Source organism: Falco biarmicus, chromosome 1 (genome assembly GCF_023638135.1).
Source record: "Falco biarmicus isolate bFalBia1 chromosome 1, bFalBia1.pri, whole genome shotgun sequence".
NCBI classification, from domain to species: Eukaryota; Metazoa; Chordata; class Aves; order Falconiformes; family Falconidae; genus Falco; species Falco biarmicus.
This window is the reverse complement of record NC_079288.1, coordinates 123287988-123310617: the sequence shown is the minus strand read 5'-3', so window position 1 is coordinate 123310617 and position 22630 is coordinate 123287988. Positions and strand designations below refer to the sequence as shown.

General features: G+C 39.5%; 2 protein-coding genes across 4 annotated transcripts in view; one reads left to right on the top strand and one right to left on the bottom strand.

Annotated features, from left to right (window-relative positions):
- Positions 1-22630, top strand: part of WWC2 (WW and C2 domain containing 2) — a 104754-nt gene that overhangs the window by 56245 nt on the left and 25879 nt on the right. For all 3 annotated transcript variants that reach the window (XM_056326363.1, XM_056326362.1, XM_056326364.1), the window contains exons 5-12: positions 1020-1099; positions 4489-4618; positions 5277-5423; positions 6438-6511; positions 10826-11068; positions 15497-15586; positions 17370-17983; positions 21550-21673. In XM_056326363.1, the coding sequence (XP_056182338.1) occupies positions 1020-1099; positions 4489-4618; positions 5277-5423; positions 6438-6511; positions 10826-11068; positions 15497-15586; positions 17370-17983; positions 21550-21673 (1502 nt within the window). The remainder of the gene's footprint in view (positions 1-1019; positions 1100-4488; positions 4619-5276; positions 5424-6437; positions 6512-10825; positions 11069-15496; positions 15587-17369; positions 17984-21549; positions 21674-22630) is intronic.
- LOC130143610 (claudin-22-like) overlaps positions 7747-22630 on the bottom strand; it is a 43075-nt gene continuing 28191 nt past the window's right edge. Inside the window, 1 exon segment of the mRNA XM_056326367.1 lies at positions 7747-8021. The gene's annotated coding sequence lies outside the window, so the exon portion shown is untranslated.

Sequence of the window (22630 nt, the reverse complement as noted above, 5' to 3'; positions counted from 1 at the left end):
TGCTTTGGAGAAAATGGAGATTGAAAACATTTTATTTCTGTCACAGAAAATTCATTAGCCAGAAGCTACAAACTCAAATGCCTAAATATCCATCACAAGCCTATATGAAGACCCCACAAATCACTGGTTATTTTAGACATACAAAGCATTTGAAGTCACTTGGAAAGCAACAGCAGCTGCTGATGCTCGGTGCTTTTAGTCACCTGGCATCACGGGAATCCCACATTTATTATTTTTTTTTTTTTAAAGAATTGCACCAAGTAGGAGGTCTAAGGGGATTTATTTAGGGTCATAAAAAATTAAATGGAGGATTTTAAAATTTGATCTTGGTTCATAAATATTTTGAGGGTAGTCACATCTGCTAACATCTGAAATAGCAATATTAAGATTAAAAAGCAACTGAGCATGAATATTTAGGGAAAGTAGGGAATGTTTTGCCAGAGACATTTCTTTTAAATAGACACATATTTGCGATCCAAATGTGTTTAGTGATTGTTGTCTTTGAATTAAATTAATGTGGATTATATATTTAGGGATCCAGTGTCTCTAAAGCTTTATAAGAAAGGATGGTTGGTTCATGGCGGGGGGGAAAGGAGTCCACGCTTTGTCTTTTACAGTGCAAATGACTTGAGAGATTCCTGGAATTAAAAAGTGAAAATATAATAAGCCTAAAAATAAACAGGCATGTCCCTGTAGGATAGTAGGAATGCATGCTTAACAAGTGAGAAGTAAATTACTTGTTAAAGTTCTCTCAGGTTTAATAACACAGTGTGGTATCAATACAAATAAAGAATGTGATTTAATCTGCTTGTGTCCCTTTAATACTAAAGCATGTTGCCCATAGACATCAGGAAGAGAGCAGATCCTTTTGTTTTTAATATATATCAGTAGAACACTTTACTCTCTTTTTTTTTTTTTAGTCTCATCTGATGTAGAGAATACATTAATTGTTCAAAGCCATGTGTTACGCTGTTTAACAAAAGGAATTTTCTAACTCTTGCTTTGATTTAACACACAAGGTTAAGAAGCTGAAGAGGGAACTCTCTCAGATGAAGCAAGAGCTGTTGTACAAGGAACAGGGCTTTGAAACACTGCAACAGTGAGTAAAAGAAAATAGTTGAAACTGACTTCATTCAGTTGCCCGATTTCTTTCTTTGGCGTGGAATTGAATCCATCTTATGGGAGAGTTACTGGGGGCAGAAATGAGCACCTAATAACTCTTTGTTGTAGTTAGCAAGCAGGAAATCTGTAGAAATGGGAAACCTATCGTGCAAGTGTTAACATGAGAAATCTATTCCCCCTCCTCTTTGTTTTTCCACGAGGTTTGCTTGTGTTGCAAAGAGGCAGAAAGAAGGATGGTGGTTAAAGGGTCCCAAGGAAGAATTCAGCTGCTTCGCATGTCATGTTTAAAAAAAAAAAATTAAAACACTTGAAAAAGTAATTAGGTATTTCTTTCCTCATTCCCCACCTCTGAGCTAGAGAGAGTGAGAGATGGAGGAGGGTGCTGCTCTCAGAGGTATGAATGGTACACAGCTGTGCAGGGTTTGAAATGAGTCACAATTTGAGGGTTAGAGAACTGACTTTCTTTGTTCCAGTTGCTGGCATGCCTGGTGTCCAACGGGCTGATGCTGAACTGGGTGAGCATTATGGGTATTTAACCAGTTGGGCTATTAGGGAATGCATTTTTTTTCAGTCTGAGCACTCCCTGCTGCTCCTGACTTAAAAAGTTGGGCCGTAAAATATGAAACATTACTGGAACTGTCACCACAGAGAACTCGCTGGAGAGGAAGCCTTGCTAACAAGCATGTTTTCTTGACTCGTGTGAATAGAAATTTATTAATGCTAGTTGTTTTCCTTATTGTGGTATGTACCCATACATTAAGGATACATTTACACAGTAGAATGCTGAGCTGTGTGCTCTTAGTACACTAGTTCGAGTATATTCTTAGTATTCTAGTCCCAGTAGCAGAAGCAATGTTGCGGCTTTAATGTAATATCGTCTGGATTCATCTACCCTTTTTTTCAGGACCTTCTGCGTATGGCAGTGTACTGTCAGATAAGTAAAAATAGAGCTTGCAGAATATATAGGGAAGGTGGACAAAAGGTGGGGAAAAAAGGAAGTGCATTTCCATCTTCCAGGTAGAGTCTGAAAATGCAAAGAAGGGATTTGCAAAGGATGATGTTTGGAGCTGAGATGCTGGAGTTCAGTTCCCAGTTCTAACCAAAACATCTTGTAGGCTATTGCCTGTGTACTTTAATAGCTCAGTTTTATATAATAGGATTTTTCTTAAGTGGGAGAAAAAAATTGTGGTCCAGGAAATGGCCAATCATAATCGGAGATATAACAAAATGGATGAAAAAATGTTTTTTTCTGGTATGAAGAGTTTGAAGTCAGTTGGGAACTGAAAACCCTCAGCACTTTAGGAGGATGCCAGTCAAGTCTCTGTCCTCCTTCATTTTGACTAAAACATAAATATAAGATTTCTTTGTTATTTAAATATATAAAGACTAGCGAGGAGTGAAGGGAGAAAGGGGTAGCTGATTGAATTTACTTAACCATAAATCAGATCTCATTTGAAGCAAAATTTAGAAGAAAGACTTATTGATTCTAAAGCTTAAGGTAATAAAAACTCATGCTGCTGTCCCAGGATTAAAGGTTAGCCAATCATGCTGGTTTTATTATATTAATTCAACAATGAAGTATTGTTTTAAAGCAGCTTGCTCACAAGCCATTTTGATAGGAATCCAAAGCATGTTTCAGAAACTGTCAGCAGCATTCCACAGAAACACAATGGACATTTGTTTTTAAAATTCAGTCAGCCGCTTTCAAACAGTACTAATCCCATTAATTTAAAACAGGATGATGGAATATCTTGTATGTCAGAGATCCTTCTTGTCCATCTTAATTATATACAGAATAAAGCAGTTGTGATTTGAATGTGGCACATCATATTACTCGGCAGCGTGTGGTGTATTACCCAACTGCTCGTTCATGATCCCAATTGTTGGCATATCCTATATCTATTTGACCTTAGCAACCTGATAAGTTACCAAAAATTGAGTGTTGTCAGACAGTAAGTGCGTGCCTACCTATGAAAGAGTTTGGAGAACTTTCAGGCTGAAACAAATATATCATTGAATAGGAATCTGAGTGCTGAGTCACATAGGTAATTTTCTTACACCAATGCAATTCTAATTTGTACAAAAAACTGAAACGTGGAAAAAGGAAACCAGACATGCTCACAGCTTTAAAGACCGCTTTAGATCCTTGGTATCTTTGTGCACAAAACTGGAAGAAAAATAGACTAAGTTACAGGTGTGTTGTGCAAATTGTTGCTCTTGCAGGGGATGCTCGAGATCATTTCTGATCATTAAAATGTTTGTTCATTCCTCACTCACAAGGTTAATGTCTTCCAGCAAAGATGATGGATGATGATAAAAACAGAAAGCCAATTGCCTTATAAAAGAACTTATTCCCTGCTAAATGCTTGAGTTTTGTGAAGATGGATGTGGTTTTAATTTTGTGAAGCACAGCTGCAGTCATTTCTATGATGCTATGAAATATTCAGTTAAACTGGAGATCAGAGAAATGTTTACAAATTGTACTTCTTGAAGTAAATATGGAAAGACTAAAATGAAATATATTTTTATGTCTAAATTTAGGGGGGGTTTTTTTGTGTTATTTTCGAAGTACAGTTTTTAAAATAATTGATAGTCCAGGAATTTAATAAATTGTTCGGTCTATGACATACGGTATTAATTATCCAGAGATTTTGTGAATAAAGAGAGCCTGGTGACTGGCTGAGCAGAACAGCTGTTGGAGATGGTTGATGCCTTGGATTAGAGTGAATGAGAGGGAAGCTGAGACAAGAATGGTGCTGGTTACGTTTCTTCTCTGCGTGGCTGATCAGAACCGAGAGGCTTGCCTGTCTGTCCACCTCACGATGTGGGTCTGGGTAGAGAAGTGCTGCTAATAATCAACATGCCTTCTGTAAGGATCACAAACAGTTAGTAGTATGACAGGTGTTCCCAAAAGCTCCCATGCTGCAGAGAGTTATGGTGGGCACGGTCAGCAATAATGCTATGCTCCTGGTAGCGTGTGTAGGAGTCTTCAGTGCTCTGTGCCCATTATGTCTTCAAGACTGGATTAATTAAAATTGCTTGTGGAGCCTCTGCCTTTGCTAAGGCCCACGTACTTTAGCTGGGGTGCTTTAAAATCCAGCAGAAGTGTTTTTCCATGAGATTTCCTGATGTCAGCAAAAGAAATTCTCTGGGCACTGTGTGTATGTTAGATAGCGTGACATTTTTCCCAGGAAAATTTTAATGGAATCTTCAATGTCCTTTTTCCTCTTTGCATGTCTGTTACAGGAAATGGTATCTCTTGCCTCTTTACCTTCTGTTCTCTAACTGTGCTTCTGCCTGAAGTAGAACAGCAGAGACGTTACTGTTATTTTCTCTCTTCTGTATTAATAGTCTGTCTTTCCACAGAATTGACCAAAAAATGTCTGGAGGCCAGAGCGGGTACGAACTGTGTGAGGCCAAAGCTATCCTGAGTGAATTGAAGTCAATCAGAAAGGCGATAAGTTCAGGGGAGAGAGAAAAACAAGATTTAATGAAGGTAGTTTGAATGGTTGACCTAAGTTCTGTGTGGATTTGTTTTAACATGACTCATTTTCCTAATGATAAATACTCTGCGTTTTATATTTATAAGGGATTCGCAAATTTCTTTGAGCCTAGTGTTATAATAAAATTTCAGGTGCAGAAACTGAAGCCTGTGATGTTCCTAGCTCAAAAAGCCACTCTGTCCGTCAAGAGAATACAGATTTCTGAACTTATATGTAAGGTACAATGCACCTGTTACCTCTGAACCTCAATTTAAAATAGTAAATGGACAGAATTGAGAGATGTGTTTTTGAGGTGCATGGTTTTCTAAATCAGTGAAAGTTTCCAAATCTAAATTGCTCTGTTGCCATTTCTGAAAGCAGATATTTTTTTTTTAGTCAACCAAATATTTAATTGGTTTACAAATTTTAAAAAAATCATAAAATGCAAAAAGAAGACACAAAACCATATGAGTAGTTTTTACATTGTCACACACGTTGTTCGCCCTTAGCATCAACTACCAACTGCTTGCCTTCAAAGGACAGATGCTTAATATGAAGTAAACCCAGAATTGTTATATTGGAGTCTTTTCTGTAAACATCTTTTGGAGATAAACTGGTATAAACACAGCAAAGTGCAAAGGAACACCAACTCCTTTTCTGTTTCCTGGACAGAGTCTTGCAAAGCTGAGAGAGAAATTCAGTCTTGACCAGACCACTGAGACATCTGAACCAGACTTGAGTTCCAGCTCTGTAAACTCCCAGCTGTGTTTTTCTAGACAAACTCTGGATGCAGGGTCTCAGACTGACATTTCTGGTGAGGTGAGCTTTTTTCCATTTTGTCAAATGTAAAGAGAAATTGAATCAGAATGCTGCAGTTAATGGAACTGGAATCAAACGATTGTTTGCTGATAGGAGTGTGGGTGTCTATACACACACACACACACACACATGTTTGAGATAATTACTTAGAATCAGTTGTCTGGGTTTTTTTCCTCCTTGAACTTTAATTCAAGATTCAGATGAACTTTATAATTTGCCATGAAGCATCTATGACTATCTGATTTCATCAAATAGCTCCAGTACCTTTAGAAGATTACCATAAGTAGATAGTAATTTTTGGATCTTTCTATAGGATATGTTTCACCTTACAGGCTTAACTCATTATGAAGATGTTTTTAATTTTCAGAAACAAGATCTCAGAACTTAAATGTGCAATTTAATTTCACACAGCTGAAAAACTTAGTGGAAGTACTTTTTCAGGGATTCATTAAAACCTCTGTTTCAGTGACAGCATATTTTACATACACAGAAAGCTGTGCTCAGTTTGGTACCATCTTTGAAGTTCTGTGAGCTAAGTTTGTAAGGAAGAGATTGTACTAGGTTTTCCAAACAAAGAGCTAAGCTTGTTTATGTTTTGTAGCGAATTTATTTTCGTCTTACTTTGAAATGCACTGGCTTAGTTCTAAATTCTGGGTTCAGTGGAGTTCAAAGTAGGAGATCAAAATTCTGGGTGCAACCGCTGCAAGACTTCTTTGAAAGCACTTTTGCTTTACCCTGGAGTATGGACAAATGGTAGTGCAGTAGTTAAAAATAGATGGACAAATGGTAGTGCAGTAGTTAAAAATAGATGAACTGGATCAGAAGAAAACAGCACTGTTTTGTACATCTGAGTAGATTCCTAACTAGGCATTTAACAGCAAGGTGTGGCTGCCGGTGAGCGTGGGTTTATTTAAGTTTAAATTTTTCTAGCCTATGCGTATAGGTTTTGTTGATTCATTGAACAGCTTTACACAGTAATAAGGCTAATACTATTTTATTTTTTTTTCGCAACAGGTTGGAGCAAGAAGTAGATCAAATTTAGCAGAGAAGGTCAGACTAAGTCTTCAATATGAAGAGGCAAAAAGAAGGTAATCGTGTGAGTTGCTTCGCGATGTTCCGAGTGCAGGAGCACTACCACTGAGCTCGCACTGACATCTGGTGGGCAGCTCGCTGGGACTTTATATATATATATACATATATAAATAACCTGTGGCGTTACTGCGAACCGTTTCTTTTCCTTCAAGAAGCAGGCTTCCAGGAGCAGCCGGTGCTTTTGAACAGCAGGCTTCACCTTTAATGCTAAATTGAATGTGTTAAGAAAAAAAATACAGTGACAACTTAATGGCAGTTCCAGGATTAAGGGAATAGAGCGAGCTGGCTTTCCACTGAAAGGAGTCGCCAGGCTATTTATGTCCATCTTCTTTGGGATCATAATTTCAGTTTACTACACCACTGAAGGCTCTTCAGTTTTAGAGTTCCTTCAGACTTCCAGTGAAGATTCAGTAGGCTTAATAATTTTATTTTTTTTTTCTCTGGGACTTTGGATAATTTAAATACTTGTTATGACTGTGGGGTTGGGGTTTTTTTTTTAATGAATTTAACCTGAGGAGAAAAGAAACTAGGAACCGCTCCAGTGATGAATGTGGAATGCCTCTCAACTAAAGTTCTGCAGAGGTTGCTCATGAAAGTAGTGCCGTTGTGATGAATTGCCAAAGCCCTGAAGAATGGGCATCACAAAGCAGAACGTTCAGGGTTAGAATGACACGGCTTCTGGTGTTCCAGAAGTGCTGCATAATACTGGGGCAAGACTTACTATTAAAAAAAAACCAAACAGTGTGCAGGGGGTATCTTTCTATTAATAATCTATTAATTGTGTTGTATTATTTTCTGTTCTAATACTTTTCACAAAATTAGGTAGGTGTCAGTTGTTCAGAAACCTTGTGGTTTTTGTTATGGAGGTACTTTGTAATTTAAGGGGGGTATAAATCTGAAAAGTTTTTCCACACCCAGAGTTCCCTTTTTACAATAAAGAACTAAACAAGGCAATAAAATAAAAACCCAGCACTTTTCCCCAGGTGAAAACTGTGCCTAAACCGCATCAAATCTGAGATTTAAGTATTATTTCAGTTGAATACTGTGGCATGATTAATTAGAGAACTAGGAAATGAAATTTGCAGCTTATACATACCAAGTAAAGGCATAGTTAGGTTTTAAAGGCAGAAGGCTGCACGACCAACGTTTTTTTGCCTAATTTCAAGTATCTGCCCCTCTCATACAGAGCAATAGCTACCACGCTTGCCAGTAACAACAGTAATCTTTTACGTCCTCATTATGGATCATAAAACTTTATTATATGATCAATGCATGAATCAAACCGTGCTAAGGCTATTGTGTATGTTCAGTATTGAACACGATTTTGGCTCAGTGTCGTTGTGTACATAATATTAATTGTTAGATGGTGGTTTAGATGCAGATAGATGGCATTTTTTCTCAGTCATCATTGATCCAAAATCGGATCATCCTCTGTTCTGACTGTGTCTTGATACAAGAAGTCCCAGCATTGTGTTTTCTCTCTCCTTTGTTGGAACAAAAAAATTCCTGTCAATCAAAAAAATAAGTCAGTTTACCACTTTTACCTTAAAAAAAATAAGGGGGTGGTAGTGTAGGAGGTAGAGGGGGCGAGGGGGAAGAAAAACAGTGCAGTGATCAGAGTATGGAGTACTGCTGCGTTAGATCTTACTTGCTCGCAAATTAGTCAGCCGAGAACGTGAGTCAAAATTTCAGTAGCTTCTGTACTTACCTTTCCATAACTGTTTGTTCTATATAACATCAGTGTGTTTCAAGGTTAAATGATCTCTTTTTAAATGGTATCTTTATTCAATTTTGTCCGAAAACTTCCCAGTAATTAATATTCTTTTTGGCTTTAAATAAGACAATTGCATGCCTTGAAAGACAGCATTAAAGTCTTTAAAGTGGTTGCACATACTGGTTTTATCTGTGACTACTAGGTGAACTTAATAAAGAGTACAGATCTTGGAATAATGAAGATAAGTACCGGTTTGCACATAAAGTTCAGTACCTAATTACATCCCCCCTAATTATTATGGCCTTTGTAATCATCACTATAACTTACTAAGTATGGACCATCTCTGAAATAGTAAATGTGCAAATTCTTAGTTGTTTTGTGTTAACTAAGAGAAAGAGAGGCTCTTGTAAATGAACTTCTCTACTTGAAAATTGTCAGATAATTCTGTATGTTGCGTGTGTTACGTTACTTAGCAGAATGTCTTGAAGAGGTAGAATATTGACATTAACTATGCTGAATTAAGTTGCAATTGTTATTCAAAAGGATGTGATACAGCATGCTGACAATCCTATCCTGATGTGGTGAAGATACAGCTAATATTCCTTGTTGACCTTGTTGAGCAAGGACTTCCTCAAAAGTGCGAGACTGGTTCAGTTTTTATATCCATCTAGTCCTTTGCCTGTCTGCTAAGGCAGCTGAAAAGAGTGTCTGTTACAGTAGCAGAGAGCTGTCTGTAGCAGAGGGAGCAAAAGAACTGTTTGGAGACCACCATCTCATCCCATAAGCCATCAAACAGCTGTCAGTAACAGCTACTTTCAGAACAAGGTTAGCTAGAACCAGTGACCTGGAGATGAAAGTCTTAGCATTTCATTATCCATCTGAAATTATTTGGTTGTTTTCCCTCAGAGTACTGCTCCTCTAAAGGACTGTTGAATATAAATGATATATGTAACAGCTGCAAAATATGTTGAAATGCTTCATTTTTTTCATCTCACCATCTGATTATGGTAGCACTGCTGATAGTATTTCTGTATATTTTACCTTGGTTTTCTGTGAAGATACCCTGACTCAAACCAGGGGTTTGTTGGGAGTATGGGTTGGTTTTCGTTTTTAAAGCTGCTGTGTTATATTGAGGTGCCAGTGAGAATGTCACCGATGGGAAAAGAAAGGGGGATGGTTCCTCTTAAGCCTCTAGCATAAGCAGTGGGATAGTTATACTCAGTATTAATTATTCTTACCTTTGACCAGAAATAAATGCCTTAATGTACTGTAAATTTAATATTGGAGATGCAAAATAAAACTGACATTTTTAGTTTTATTAGTTAATCACAGAAAAGAAACCGGAAAGAAGAAAAACAATTTCCCAGGAATCTGTCAGAGCTACAGGAAGATTATACGTACCAAATCATGTGCTTGTGAAGTACAGCAGGGATCCTTACCTTAGATGGTTTGGTAACGCTGAAGTTGCACAGACTTGCATCCATTATTGAGCTGACTTAGGTGTATTTAACTATGGCAGCTACAAATAAATAAAAGCAACAGATCATTTCCTCTTGCCCTAGATTGTATGGGAACATCTTTCTGTTTTGCCTTCTCCTTTCTCTGTGTTTTTCCTAGCCTACCAGCAAGAGGTGCAGAAAGCTAGGAGCTCTGACGGAGTTCCAGAGCTTCCATATCTTTAGCCATGCACCTGGTTCAGGTGTGACTAAGGCTGGAAGCGACTGAAAGTTATAATCTTATTAGGTATGTGGCACCTATAACCGGAGTTTTTAGGTTTTCCCGGTGGGCAATGAGTTTATTGCAGGACCTGCACTTCTTAAGCTGTGCTGCTGAGCCAATAGACAGAGGGATTATGGAGAGCGAATGCTGGAAGTAACCCGATCGAGGCAGGGCTATATTACAGCTATAGTACAGTAATAACGCAGGGAAATTTCTGTTTCCATCATACGCCTTGATCTGCACAAGATGTATAAATAACCAAGTCTTGGGTGTCTTAACTCTGTGATTTGACATCGACGACGGAAACAGCAGTTGCACAAACTCAAACTCTTGAGTTAATAATCTTCTTTCTCTTTAGGTAGCCGCTGTCTCACGATCTTTTCTTTTAATTGCGTAGGAGAGCAGTGCATTTGCCTTTTAAGAGCCACGTGCATGCGTGCCGCTGAAGTGAGCACCTTGCTATAGTGCGTGTTCCTTCACCACGGTCGCTGCTCTTTCTGAGGAGCAGCTGGCCTCCAGCAGCTTAGGAGAAACCCGTTGTGCTCCTCGATGAGTAAAGCATAGTGCCGCTGCTGTTACCAGACAGATTGCTTTCACTAAAACTTTTATTAAGATTACGACTTCTCCTTCAACTCGGCGTTGGAACAAGAGCAATTCATTTTTAACAAATAGGGATATTGAGGTTGGACTGGATAGGTGGCTTGCTTTTCTGGTGTAGTCCCATTCTTGTGAAGCAAAACTAATTAAAAAGTTAGAGCTTTCCGTAGGAAAATGTTGTTATATCCTGATACTTTTCAAAATACTCTTAATGTTTCTCTCTTTCCTGGCATTTGTGAGCTGTGCTGGGCTCAGACAAATCTGCTGTGTTTTGTTTTAGCATGGCTAACTTGAAGATTGAACTCTCTAAGCTAGATACTGAAGCCTGGCCTGGGGCACTGGATGTGGAAAAGGAAAAACTGATGTTAATCAATGAAAAAGAAGAGCTTTTAAAGGAACTCCAGTTTATTACACCACGCAAACGTACTCAAGATGAGCTAGAGCAGCTAGAAACAGAAAGGAAGAGGCTTGAAGAAGAGCTGCTGTCTGTAAAAAGCACACCCAGTCAAGCACTTGCTGAAAGGTAAGGGGTTGTCTTTTGCTAATACTAAATGCCATTTTCTGCAATCTAACCTTTGCACTTGTTGCAGACCCTGAACTATGCCTTGATGGGCTGTTTTCCTTCAGTAACTGTTCTATGTAGATCTTAATTAAATTCGTTATTAGCCCACTGGGCAGAAACACAAAGAACTCTTCTGTACAGTGAGAGAATGTGAACACCCTGTATGTGCTCTGCGATATCGGTTACTCTGTGTTTGTTACCAGCATGAAAATGCCTGCAACAGATGTTAAATAACTGAGGAATGTCAACATACCAGCAGGAGGGCAATGCATCATTCACTCGTTTCTGATAATAGCTGTAAACTATTTGAACTCAGGTTACAAAGATTATCTTGATTGTTGCAACATCTGAAGCCTTTCATTGTGAGTTTTATTACATACAAAAATGCAACCAAAAGAAAAGCAAAGAAAAAAAAAAAGTTTAGGGGAGAAGTGTAATTGCTGCAGACCTTTCCTAACTTGCTGCTACCTAACTGGTAACTGAAACAACTCCCACAATAAATTGTTTGAGCCAGATTCAGAGTTTGAGAAAATCAAAGGCGACTGTCACAAATGGACTTTTCATCAACTGTAAATGGAAATAAATTTATGGGCACCTCTAGCACACATAAAATGCAATAAACACAAAATGTCATTGTGTGTATCAGTGTAGTATGCCTTCTTGAAGTAATGCAATCAGCATTATAAGCCTTTCCTACTTCTCTCTGCTAGGAAACACCTGCTGTTGCTCCAGTCTCACTGAGTGGCGAAATTCCTCTTAGTGGCATTAGAAGCTGGGTCCTAAATTGTAGCTGAGTAGTGAGGAAGCTTTTTTTGTTTACAAAGTACGTATATGTGTATTAGGCATGACTTTTAAACATATTTGTACACTTTATAATAATTTAAACTGCATCATCTCGATAATCCAGATGTGGTTTAGAAGGGTTACGTCCTACTGGAACCGTGTTTTTACAGGAGAAGTAACCCGCCTGTGTTAGTAGTATCTAAAGTAGCATGGATCTGTTGCCTTCTGACTTTCGTTAGTAAATGGAGAACAAGGGGTCAATAAAAAAAAACACATTCACGAATAAATAAATTGAATCTAAGATTTTGATAATATGCTGTTGTAACAGCTAAATCTTGACACATGCTGTAAAAAGGTAGCTGGATTTGATTGTTTAGTGCCAAAGAAGATTGTGCACCTGACTGTTTCCCTATACGTGTCAGATGCCAAACTTGGAGTGCCAAGGGCAAGTAAAACTGTCTCCCACTGTCAAGAACAAACGAAATGGCAGATTTTTTTTTCCAGGTATAGTGACACAACTAGTTGTTAGAGCTTAATTTTTCCCCTCTCTATTTTCTTCAGATCTTTTTCCTTTTGATTTTTGTTCCTGAAAACACAGAAATATTTTTTTCGGAGGTTACTGTAAGATTTCGTGTCATGTACTGCTGATTGAACCATTTATGGTTGCTTCTGGTTTGCTTTTTTGGTATTCAGTGAATTTCTACCTGCAGCTGTTTATGATATTAAAACAGTCTCCCTTTATGACTTCAGAGCACATCAATACTTTCATACCAGCCTATTATGAGGATTGTTTCTGATGTGTCTGCTATAAACATGAAGAAAATCTTCATTTTTTAGAAGGATTCAGATGGTGAAACTTCTCCCGAAATGTTTATTTGAGGGAAGGAAACACTTAGTTGTATCAAATCAAGCATCAGCATTTTGTTTCTTGGAGGAGAGGAAGAGTCTTCTCTCCATTATCGGTGGAGGAGCCTCGCCATCTTCAAAGTGCTGCACTGTTGCATTACTATGGTTCTTTCATGAAATCTCATCAATACCTTAGATTTCCAGTGTTTTCACAGGTACTGATAGTGGCGCAACAGTGTAAGAAGCTATGGATTGTGTCTGAGCTTGACATGAGGAGGGGGTTTTGGTTTGATTTGGGTGGCTTTGGTTTTTTGGTTGGTTTGGTTTTGGTGTTTTGGGTTTTCCTTTCAGGTTTTTGTAAAGGGGGAAGAAACAGAATCGTAGAATCATTTAGTTTGGAAAAGACCCTTAAGGTCATTGAGTCCAACCACTTCTTCCTCCTGTTCCTTCTCCTACTCCTTTTTCCCTTTTTCTTCCTCCTCTTCCTCTTTTTCTTCCAGCTTTTATTTCTTCTATTCTTTTGCTGAACACTTCCCCCTGATTTTGTTCATCTTCATACTCTTTCCTATCTTTCACCTTCCTGTGCTCTTCCCCCAGGTCCTCTTTTTCCCGTCTTACTCTTCTCCAGATCCTCCTCCTTTTCTTCAAATTCCTCCTCCTCTTGCCTCCTGTTGCTTTCTCCTCCTCTTCCTGTTGGAACTTCCAGGGGTGATTTCATCATCTAGCTTGTGTCTCTAACTATGGCTAATATCTTTCTGAAATTTATGTACAGGTATTAATACTACTACTTTTAATAACTAGTAGATCAAATTACATCCAGGAAAGAATTTTTTTCAGGAGCTCAATTCCATGGGTTAAATTACATTTTACCAACCTCCTTAAGATAATAAAGAAAAACAAATTTTGCTTGTGCTTTGGAGAAAAAAAAAACACCACCACCACCAAACCTTTTAGTTTAATAGTACAAATTCAGTGGAATAACTCCAGGTATCTGTTTTGAGGGCTCCAGTCAGAGTTCCTAAGTTGTTAATTTTCTTTCTTGCCTTTTACCATTAGTAGTTGAACACATACAGCAATTTTTGTGCCTCTTCCTTGATAAATAAGATAAAATGATAGTTCACTATTGAAAAGCCACAAAAGAGCTAGTGAAGGGCACTCCTGCTTGGGAAAAGCAGGATAGATGAGGCTTTAAAAGACAACAGAAGGCACTGATAAATACTAAAACGGTAGGAAAGAGCATCTGATACCATAGATGAGCATCATTCTTGGTTTGGAAACCTGTCTTCGTGAGCAAAGAGTGAAGTATGATGTATGCTTTTAACAGTCTTAGCAGGTATTGGCAGATGGGCGCATTGCTGCGGTGTAAGAGCACACGCAGCGGAGCAGTGGAGTGGAAGTTCACACCCTGGCTGACCTCAGGGTAACTTATTCACCTTTGCATAACCCAGATTTGCTCGCTGAATAAGCATCTGTGTAAGCAAGTGCTTTTCATGCTTTGCTGAATTGAGGACTTAATGTCTTTTTTACTGGTATCTGACACTCAAAGAGAGTGAATTCTGGGAACTCCCAAGTATTTCATTCAGTTTGCGTAAGAAAGCAATGGTTGATTTTTGGGGTTTGTTCTTTGAAGTGTTCTCTGCATTTGAATTTTAATTTATACATCCTTGAAATGCCAGAAGGGCCAAAGGAATACTTCTGAGAATGAGCATCAACCCTTTTTTTAATTATTTTTTTTCTTTAAGTAGGGGAGGTAATGTCTTGTCTTTCAGATTAGTTGCTTGAGAACTTGTGACATGTATCAGTTGACTGAGCAAAGGCTAAAGGAGAATATACTAATCCACAGCTACTGGAGGGTTTTAGCTGAATCCTCTGAGGGAAAGCAATTTATTTGGTGTTGTAAATAGAGTGATAAAAGGCAATTATAAAAGCAAAAAAATCACTGTAAAGGTTAGCGAATCCATTCTGCTAGGAGCCAGCCAAAAGGAATGGGAGAGCTCCACCGTTTGTGCATTTAGAGCTACACTGGATAACCGTGCAGGAGGCAAGAAATCCTTCTTTTTCATAAAGGTGAACCTTGGTAATGAGCATTACAATGCTGTGCGGCTCTGAGGTGATGACAAAGCTGGTGGGGATGCAGAAACCTTTACCAAAGTAAATACGGTCCTAAATATGGTCCACCATCTCGGAACCTTGTGCTTGAATGCTGCTTTGGTTTACTGGACTTTGTCTCTCTATGAAGTCTCTGAAATCAAAGGGAGTATTTTAATTTTAAACTTCCTGCAGTGCTATCTCAAGTTCTTGCATTATCAGAACTGATTCTGCTATCGGTGTTCTTTTGGTTTTTTTTTCCGAGACTATATTAAGTGGGGAGCCAGTGTACAGCATGGCTTTTTAAAACCGTAATAGTGCAGATCTTACTTTCCTGAAGCTGCAGCTATTTTCCCAGTGCTCGTCTGTTCCTCTTTTATTGGGTGCACGTTCCCCCTTGGTACAGTGTGAATGTACTGACACTCTGCTTGCTTGTACACTCAGCAGGTTTGTTACACTGCTTGGTATTCTGCAGATAAAGTCGCTCTGCTGAGGTGGTTAGGGTTTTACGATAGAACTGGGAGCTTAACACAGTCTATTGGATTTTAGTAGTTGGCAACCAGTTGAAAATATGAGGGATCTTCACTTTGTTTCTGCCTTATCTATAAAGTATTTTAGCCTCCAGATTATTTTTTAATGCTTTGCTTTACTTATATGTACCTCTCTTTCCAGATTGAAATTGGAGGAGAGAAGAAAAGAGTTAGTACAGAAACTTGAAGAAACTACAAAGTTAACTACTTATTTGCATTCACAACTTAGGAGGTGAGACCGTACTGCATAATGTAAAACCTGTTTCCAGCAACAATCTGGTGGACTTGGATGTCTCAACTTCATTCTTAGGTTTTTCTCTTAGTTGGAAGCTGAACAAAATTTGTTTAAGTAAGAAAATGCAAGTGTAATAGCTTCAAGCATTTTGCCATCATGCAAACCCGGTGTGCCTTTATCATTTCAGTAGGCACTCAAGACTGGATGGAATGGATTTTTTGCACAGCTTCCATAATTAAGCAGGCAGACATTATTTCGCTTCAGTGTAAATAAATAAATAAATCGGGAATTCTCTAATCGGTCATATCTTCAAAATCCTGTCACTGAGGAGACCAATTGGTTTCTCAGAGTTCTATCTAAAATGAGTCATCAGAACTGTAATCTTTATGATAACTGGAGAGATTTAATGAGGACCTGTATGCGTATAAATACGTGAGTAGTTGATTCTGGTTTTATTCTTCCACACTGACTTACTCTTTCTGTAGACAGAAATGTATCCTCAGCAGGATGGGGGTTTTTTTTCCTGACAGTCACTGATTCAAAATCTGACTGGGTTTATGAAATTCATAGTGATAACAAAAAAGCGATCAGTTACAGCAACTGTGAACTCAAACTCACTGCTCTGATGGGAATTCTAATATTTTATGATACATGTAACTGGTCCTGGGGAAGAGTTTCTCTCACATCTGGACCCTGGGCTACCAAACCATGTGTCCTTTGTATTTATGTACAAAATCCTTAATTTCTGCCATGACCCAGTGGGATACAGCAATCAGATACTACGTTAATGTTTACAATTCTCTGAGAAATCAAAATGGGAGTTTAAGAGGAAAAATGTTTTTAAGCATTCTGTAGAGGTTGTCTCACAATAAGCCACACCATCCGATTTCTGGGTTCTAGGCTGCCTTAGCTATTTCAGACATCTCAGCCATATCCCATAAACTGCATCTTGGTTGGTGATTAGTTAGGGAAAGAGTATTTTGTGCTCATTTGTTTGGACTTTGAGGAGTCTCTTTGTCCTGTTGAAAGCAGTTTTCTAGCCCAGTGGCAAAACTTTTAAAGTTGATAGCTCTCTTACTGTTCAGTACACATTTTTTTAAGTGTTTTGAAAGGGCTGCATTGAATTATTTTTCCTGATGTTTTTTTCCCAGCAGAGTTATCCTGAGCCAAGGCAACGACACACAGTTTCTCTGGCCTGGCAGAGCTCCTTATCTCCCGTTACTAACAGGAGAAGATTACATGTAACGGCCTTTGCCATGCTTGGGTAGCTGGATTTCCCGTGCATGTAGGGGGTGTGTTGTCATATGTATGTGAACAGTTCTGCTCTAAGTTGTCTGCTTCTAGTTGCCATCTCTCCCAGGTTTGTGGGCAGAGGGCAGGCTGTATGAACTGCTGTAGAGGTGGCAGCACTCCTCTGCTGCCATCACCTCCCGTCACATTGACCCCGCGAGTGCCCACGTCAGCGGAGCAGGTCTTTGAGGGAATATAGCGGCTGAGAAAGGTGCTGTTACTGCTGGATCGGTTTGTCAAATCTGCAGCCTCCTCCAGAAATAAAGGGGCTTTGGCAACAGGCCAGAAGCTGGATAAATTGCCCTGGTAGCGTGCAGGTTGGGTACACTGATCTCAGCCAAGAACGGGTGCTTAAAAACCATAACGCCCCAAGCAGCATTCCGTTGTAAATTGTTGCAGCGCGGCTCCAGTCAGTCTTCTCTCTCCTCGTACCGTGTCCCGCTGGTTTAGTTTAGTAACATCAGTGTACGTGTTTGTGCTTTCTTTGCAGCCTGTCAGCTAGTACGTTATCTGTGTCTTCAGGGAGCAGTTTGGGATCTCTGGCATCCAGCCGGGGATCTCTCAACACATCAAGCAGAGGGTCGCTAAACTCACTCAGCTCCACGGATCTCTACTATAACCAAGGCGATCAGATAACAGATTTGGACTATCTGTATAAACTTGACTTCATGTTGCAAGAAAAAAGTGGTTACATTCCTTCGGGGCCGATCACTACCATTCACGAAAATGAAGTGGTCAGTTCCCATGGGAGACTGGGTTACAGTGACTCTCCTTCAGCTGCAGACCATCCCAAATTGACTGAACCTCCCAAATCTGTGACATCACTGTCTTCCAGATCCTCGCTGTCCTCCTTGTCCCCCCCAGGGTCCCCTTTGGTTTTAGAAGCTGCATTTTCGGTGTCCGCTCAAAATTCCCCTCTGCATCACCTCGCTACGGACTTTGAAGACTGTGACCTTTTGGGTGACTTTGCAGGCATTAGTCTCTGTGAGAACCAAATATTATTGGACTCTGAAGCCAGAGCAGCATCTCGGATTTCTACAGATGATAAAGATCTTAATGAAGGCATTAGGCAGCCTCTGCCTTCTCTACATGAAGGAAGTTCAGGTAATAAAAAAAAAATCTAATATCGCATATACACGTAACGGGAAATTTTGGAACTTAACGGCTGGCTTTTGCACAGGGAGGTACCTCACGTGGCTGAAGACTGCCTGGGTCAGCACACATTTGCCATGGTGGGCAGCCAGACATTTTGAGGGACATTACGAAACTTGTAGTTTTGGCTGCGGAGAGCTATGATCACCCCGATTCCATCTATTTTTCCATAGCTATCTCAGAAGGCAAGTTCATGTACTGCAGGTCCTGTCATGAAAAAATAACAGAAAAACCTAATACTGGATCTTGAAGACGCGAAGGATACATGGTGTTCCTAGGTTTTGTCAGGATGTATGGGGTAGAGCAAAAATACCCTCCGGTGGCTTTTGGTAACTTGAAATCAGATGCTTTGTTTCTCACTGAAGAATAAGGTACAAACTGACATCCTCAGTAGAAGAGATTTCTGGACTTAGGAGTTGGAATTTTTATGTGTGTATGTATATCTAGTTATTTGAACCTGCTGTCGCTGAAAGATCTGCGGCTCATTTTTTATGTGAGTTGAGAAAGTGACCACATGCCATGTAAGTTACAGTGAGACTTTCCCCGTTATTAACATGGATTTCAAAGCTTTTAGCTTTTTATCCGAGTTAAAACAGAACTCCTAAGCTAGTCTAGGCTCCCCTGGCAGCCTGTGGGTAACTTCCAAAAGGATAAGTCATCTCGTCCTAAAGCATACTTCTCTTTAAGGAAGATGGGATGAATGACCCTGTAAGTTATTGAGGTATCCTTAGTAACTAGTTAAAGTTAACTTTGAGATGGCTGAATTAGGTGTAATGAATTCCACTTCTAGTCTGCATAAAAGCCGTGCAGCGTACTTGGTTGTCTTATCTTGTCAAAGCCTTCGGCGGAGTCAGAACTTCAAAAATCCCAGCTGTCAAGAATTGACAGCTTGTCCTCAGTCTTAGAGCGTTGCCTTTTGGTAGGATTGAGAGTATGTTGTGCTTTCTCTCACATTTACTGACTTTTTGTAGTGTTGTTCTGTGTCATTGCCTTTAAGTATACTGCAAACCATTTTTGTATTGCGCCGTGACTCTGTTTTCCCGAGGAAAGAACGGAGAGAGCCAGATTCCTGCTAGTACTGGGCACTGGCCAGCCCTACTGGAAACCTTACCAGCACCCAGCGTTCCCAGCTCCACGTTTCTGGTCCTGAGTTGATAGTGAAGATGCTAACCAATGTCAGTGTCTTTAGTGTCTTAGCTTCAGCCTAGCTCTCTAGAGTGCTAGATTTGTTGCCAGGCTCTCCCTGTGCCTGGAGTTTGCCAGTTCTTAATAGAAGTACCTAAACATGTTGATACATAACGTATATCTTAATGAAAAAAAATTGCTTTTATAGGTCTGTAGACATATATATCTCGAAGAAGTGTTGTAATGTCTGTTGGTCAATTAGATCAGCTTACTGCAGCACTGTAGTAATTTCAATATTGACCAGAGCAATGTGGCACCAGAAATGTATGGTATACGTAGGACAGGATGGGAGTCCCCCCTCTGTTCAACTGTGCAGAAAGAAGAAAAGAAATTGACTGATGTCCCAATGGTCTGAACCTGTGAAATGTCAAGTGCAAGAATATGGAAGGGGATTTGGGGTGGAGGTGGGTCATTTTGTCCTTCGTCTTTTCAGTATAGTGGAACACGGTAGTTCTTTTGCTTTAGAGCCATATGTGAAAAATAATTACTTTTCCAGCCCGTATTGCAGCAGTATGTCCTTCCCAAATCAACCACAACTTTTGGTCTGTCTGACTTTGCAATCTGGCTGCAACTCATCTAGTCTAAGGACTGAATTTAAAATGGCTTGGCATTTGGGAACACACAGGGCCATGAGGAATCAGAATTATTTGTTTTAAAAATGATTTCTTTAGACCGTTATTTTCAAAGGCATCATGTGGTTGTCCAACACTTTCGAGTTGTTGGGGTTTTTTTGGAGTGGTTTTTTTTTTTGAGGACCTGTAATTCTGGGTAGTGTCAGGGTGCCCTTTAATTCTGTAAGTAGTTACGGTTTTACAATACAAGTTCATCCTGTGATTCTTTATACTGCTGCTTCCTCGTGTAGTGTCACATATAGGATACAAATTGTCTTTAAAACTGTATGAAGGCTGCCAAAGCAAGCACTCCAATTTTGAAAAGCCAGATGTTAATTATGCTTCGGTACCTCTCGTTTCCACAGTCAAACGGGCCTCATGGTGAGGCTTCAGTGCATTAGCAGTGAGACATAGACCTGGGGTCGGTTCAGTATTTCTACTCCAATTTCATTCTTGGAGCTGCGATGCTGAATTGGGAAGGTTGTCAGCAAACTCAGCCAGAGGCATAAAACCTGCATGAGGAAAAATTTCAGCCCCCACACTTCAGTTTTACAAGACTACAAATGTGACAACTGCTGAATCTTAACTTGGAGGGAGGTAAACGTGCCTGAAGACAGCGTAGCTGGTATTTTCATGTAATAATCTGCGTGGACTCTTTAAATGCAGCGCTCACCTGCCTCTCTGTCTGTTTCTGACTTTTCTGTACAGGTGAACCATACAGATATTTGCTCCTCTGCACATGCCCCCGCTGTCAGAAACCAAGTTGGAATATCGTGTAGTTCTTCCACAGTCAGTCTCTGTCATTGTCAAAGTCAGTTCAGGCTGCTGTGGTAATTCCTAAGGGTAATCAATAAATCATGTCATCACCTTCACCCCTCACGTGGTGGGGGGGAAGGGGAAGAGCACTTCATCATCAAGGAAAAAGCATTCGTACTGCCATAAATAAAAGCACAAATGCAGCAATCAGTCATCTAATCTGAAGCCTTAAATTTCAAACATCTTCACAAGATGTAAAGTCACGATTCAGGTGGGGATGATCATGCATACCAATATCCTCCCCCCCTGCCAGATGAAAGTCCTGCATAGCCCTCAGCTCGCTGTGCTGCAGAACGTGGCTTTCCGCGAGCGCTGCTGCTTCGCTGCGTGACGGTACCATGTGAACGCGAGTCGGAGATTAAGGCTAAATAGTAGTTGATAGTAAAGAGAGCTTGTAGCATAAAAAGGTTTTGATGATAGTAAACCAGAGGTGGGTTGTTTTTTTTTTTATTTCTAGCAGTTAAATCGCTGGGTAGAGGGTGTGTGTCTGACTTCTGAATATTTCATGAACAGTAGGCAAGCACTTTTCATGTAGCCAAAGTGTCAGTACAGTGCAGAATGTGAACGTGGCAAATACAGGTGTAAAGACCAAGATGACGAGGGTTAATAAGACAATGAAGGATAATAACTAGCTCAAGAGATACCGGTGATGAACTAGGTGTCTGTATCTCTGGGAAGAAGCAATAGTTGTACGTTATCGAGTTTATCAGTTTGGTTATAGCCCTAGCCAGACTACGTGGTGACAGCAGTACAGTCTCAGAATGTTGAATGATGTGAAACAAAACTACTCGGTGATGCTGAGTTAAGGGTCACCACTCTCAGCTTGACAACTTTCTAAACGATGCACTTCTCTCTTTCTGACTATTTATCTCTTGGACTAATTTTCATTCTTCTTTCTTTCTGTAGGTGTTGGCTTACCGAGAAGAACAGCTGGTCACCTGCTTGAGGAGAAGGCAGCTTGTGTATCTGCTGCCGTGTCCGATGAGTCTGTAGCTGGAGATAGTGGTGTATACGAAGCTTCTGTGAAACAGTAGGTTTGAGAAATAATGCAAGACTTCCCACCAAGAATTTAAATATATCTATAAGCAGTTACATGATACCGACATAAGTAGTTCATCAGTCTTGCCATTTCCATAAATATTTTGTACTTTCATATTGAAAGGAAGGCACATTTACCAAACAGTGAAGTTTGATGGGGTTTTTTTTAAGCTAATAAATTTGCATCAGTGTGCTTGTATAACTTGGTTGAGTGGCATTAATATGCTACCTTCTAATCTTGGTGAATTTTATTTATTTTATTTTTTCTTGCTAGGAGTGTTCCTAGGAGAAAAGCTAGATTTAAACTACATGGGTTCTGCCATGTGGCTGTATTAACTCTACTCAGAGTGACTCTTGTTACTCCTTGGGTTTTTAGGTACAATCTTCAGATTGCATAGGAGTTCTCTTTAATATTTTCTTTTTTAAAAAAGAGGTTATAGGAAAGATAAGAAAATCCTCAGTTGTAATGTTGATATAAAAATAATCCAGGTTAGGGGTTTAATGCTCATGCTTCACTGTGGTGAACAGGATGTAAGAAATGTATTTGCTGTTGTTGCTTTTTGACAAGACGTAACTTCTACAGGATTCTGTGTACTAGTTTATACAGTACTGTCTGTTTTCTGGCAGTGAGAACAACGAACTTCAGACTGCATAATCAAGACTGTGTCAAACTATAAGAGAAAGCAAAATCTTTCTTTATTTTTCACCTCAGTTTTGGCAAGTTGTTGACGCTAAGAATTTTTTTGTCCTTTTGAATATTGAGGGAGATGTTTTAGCAGGATGGTTACAAAGATGTAGACACATGTCTTCTGTTGCCAGCCTAAATGCCTTTCTGTTATGACAGGTAAAGGTGCATTATGTATCATAAATGGGCTTTATTGGCCTCTGATGAAATTACTTCTACTTGTCAAGCCTTTCAAAACTTAAAAGGTAATAAAAATAGATGAGA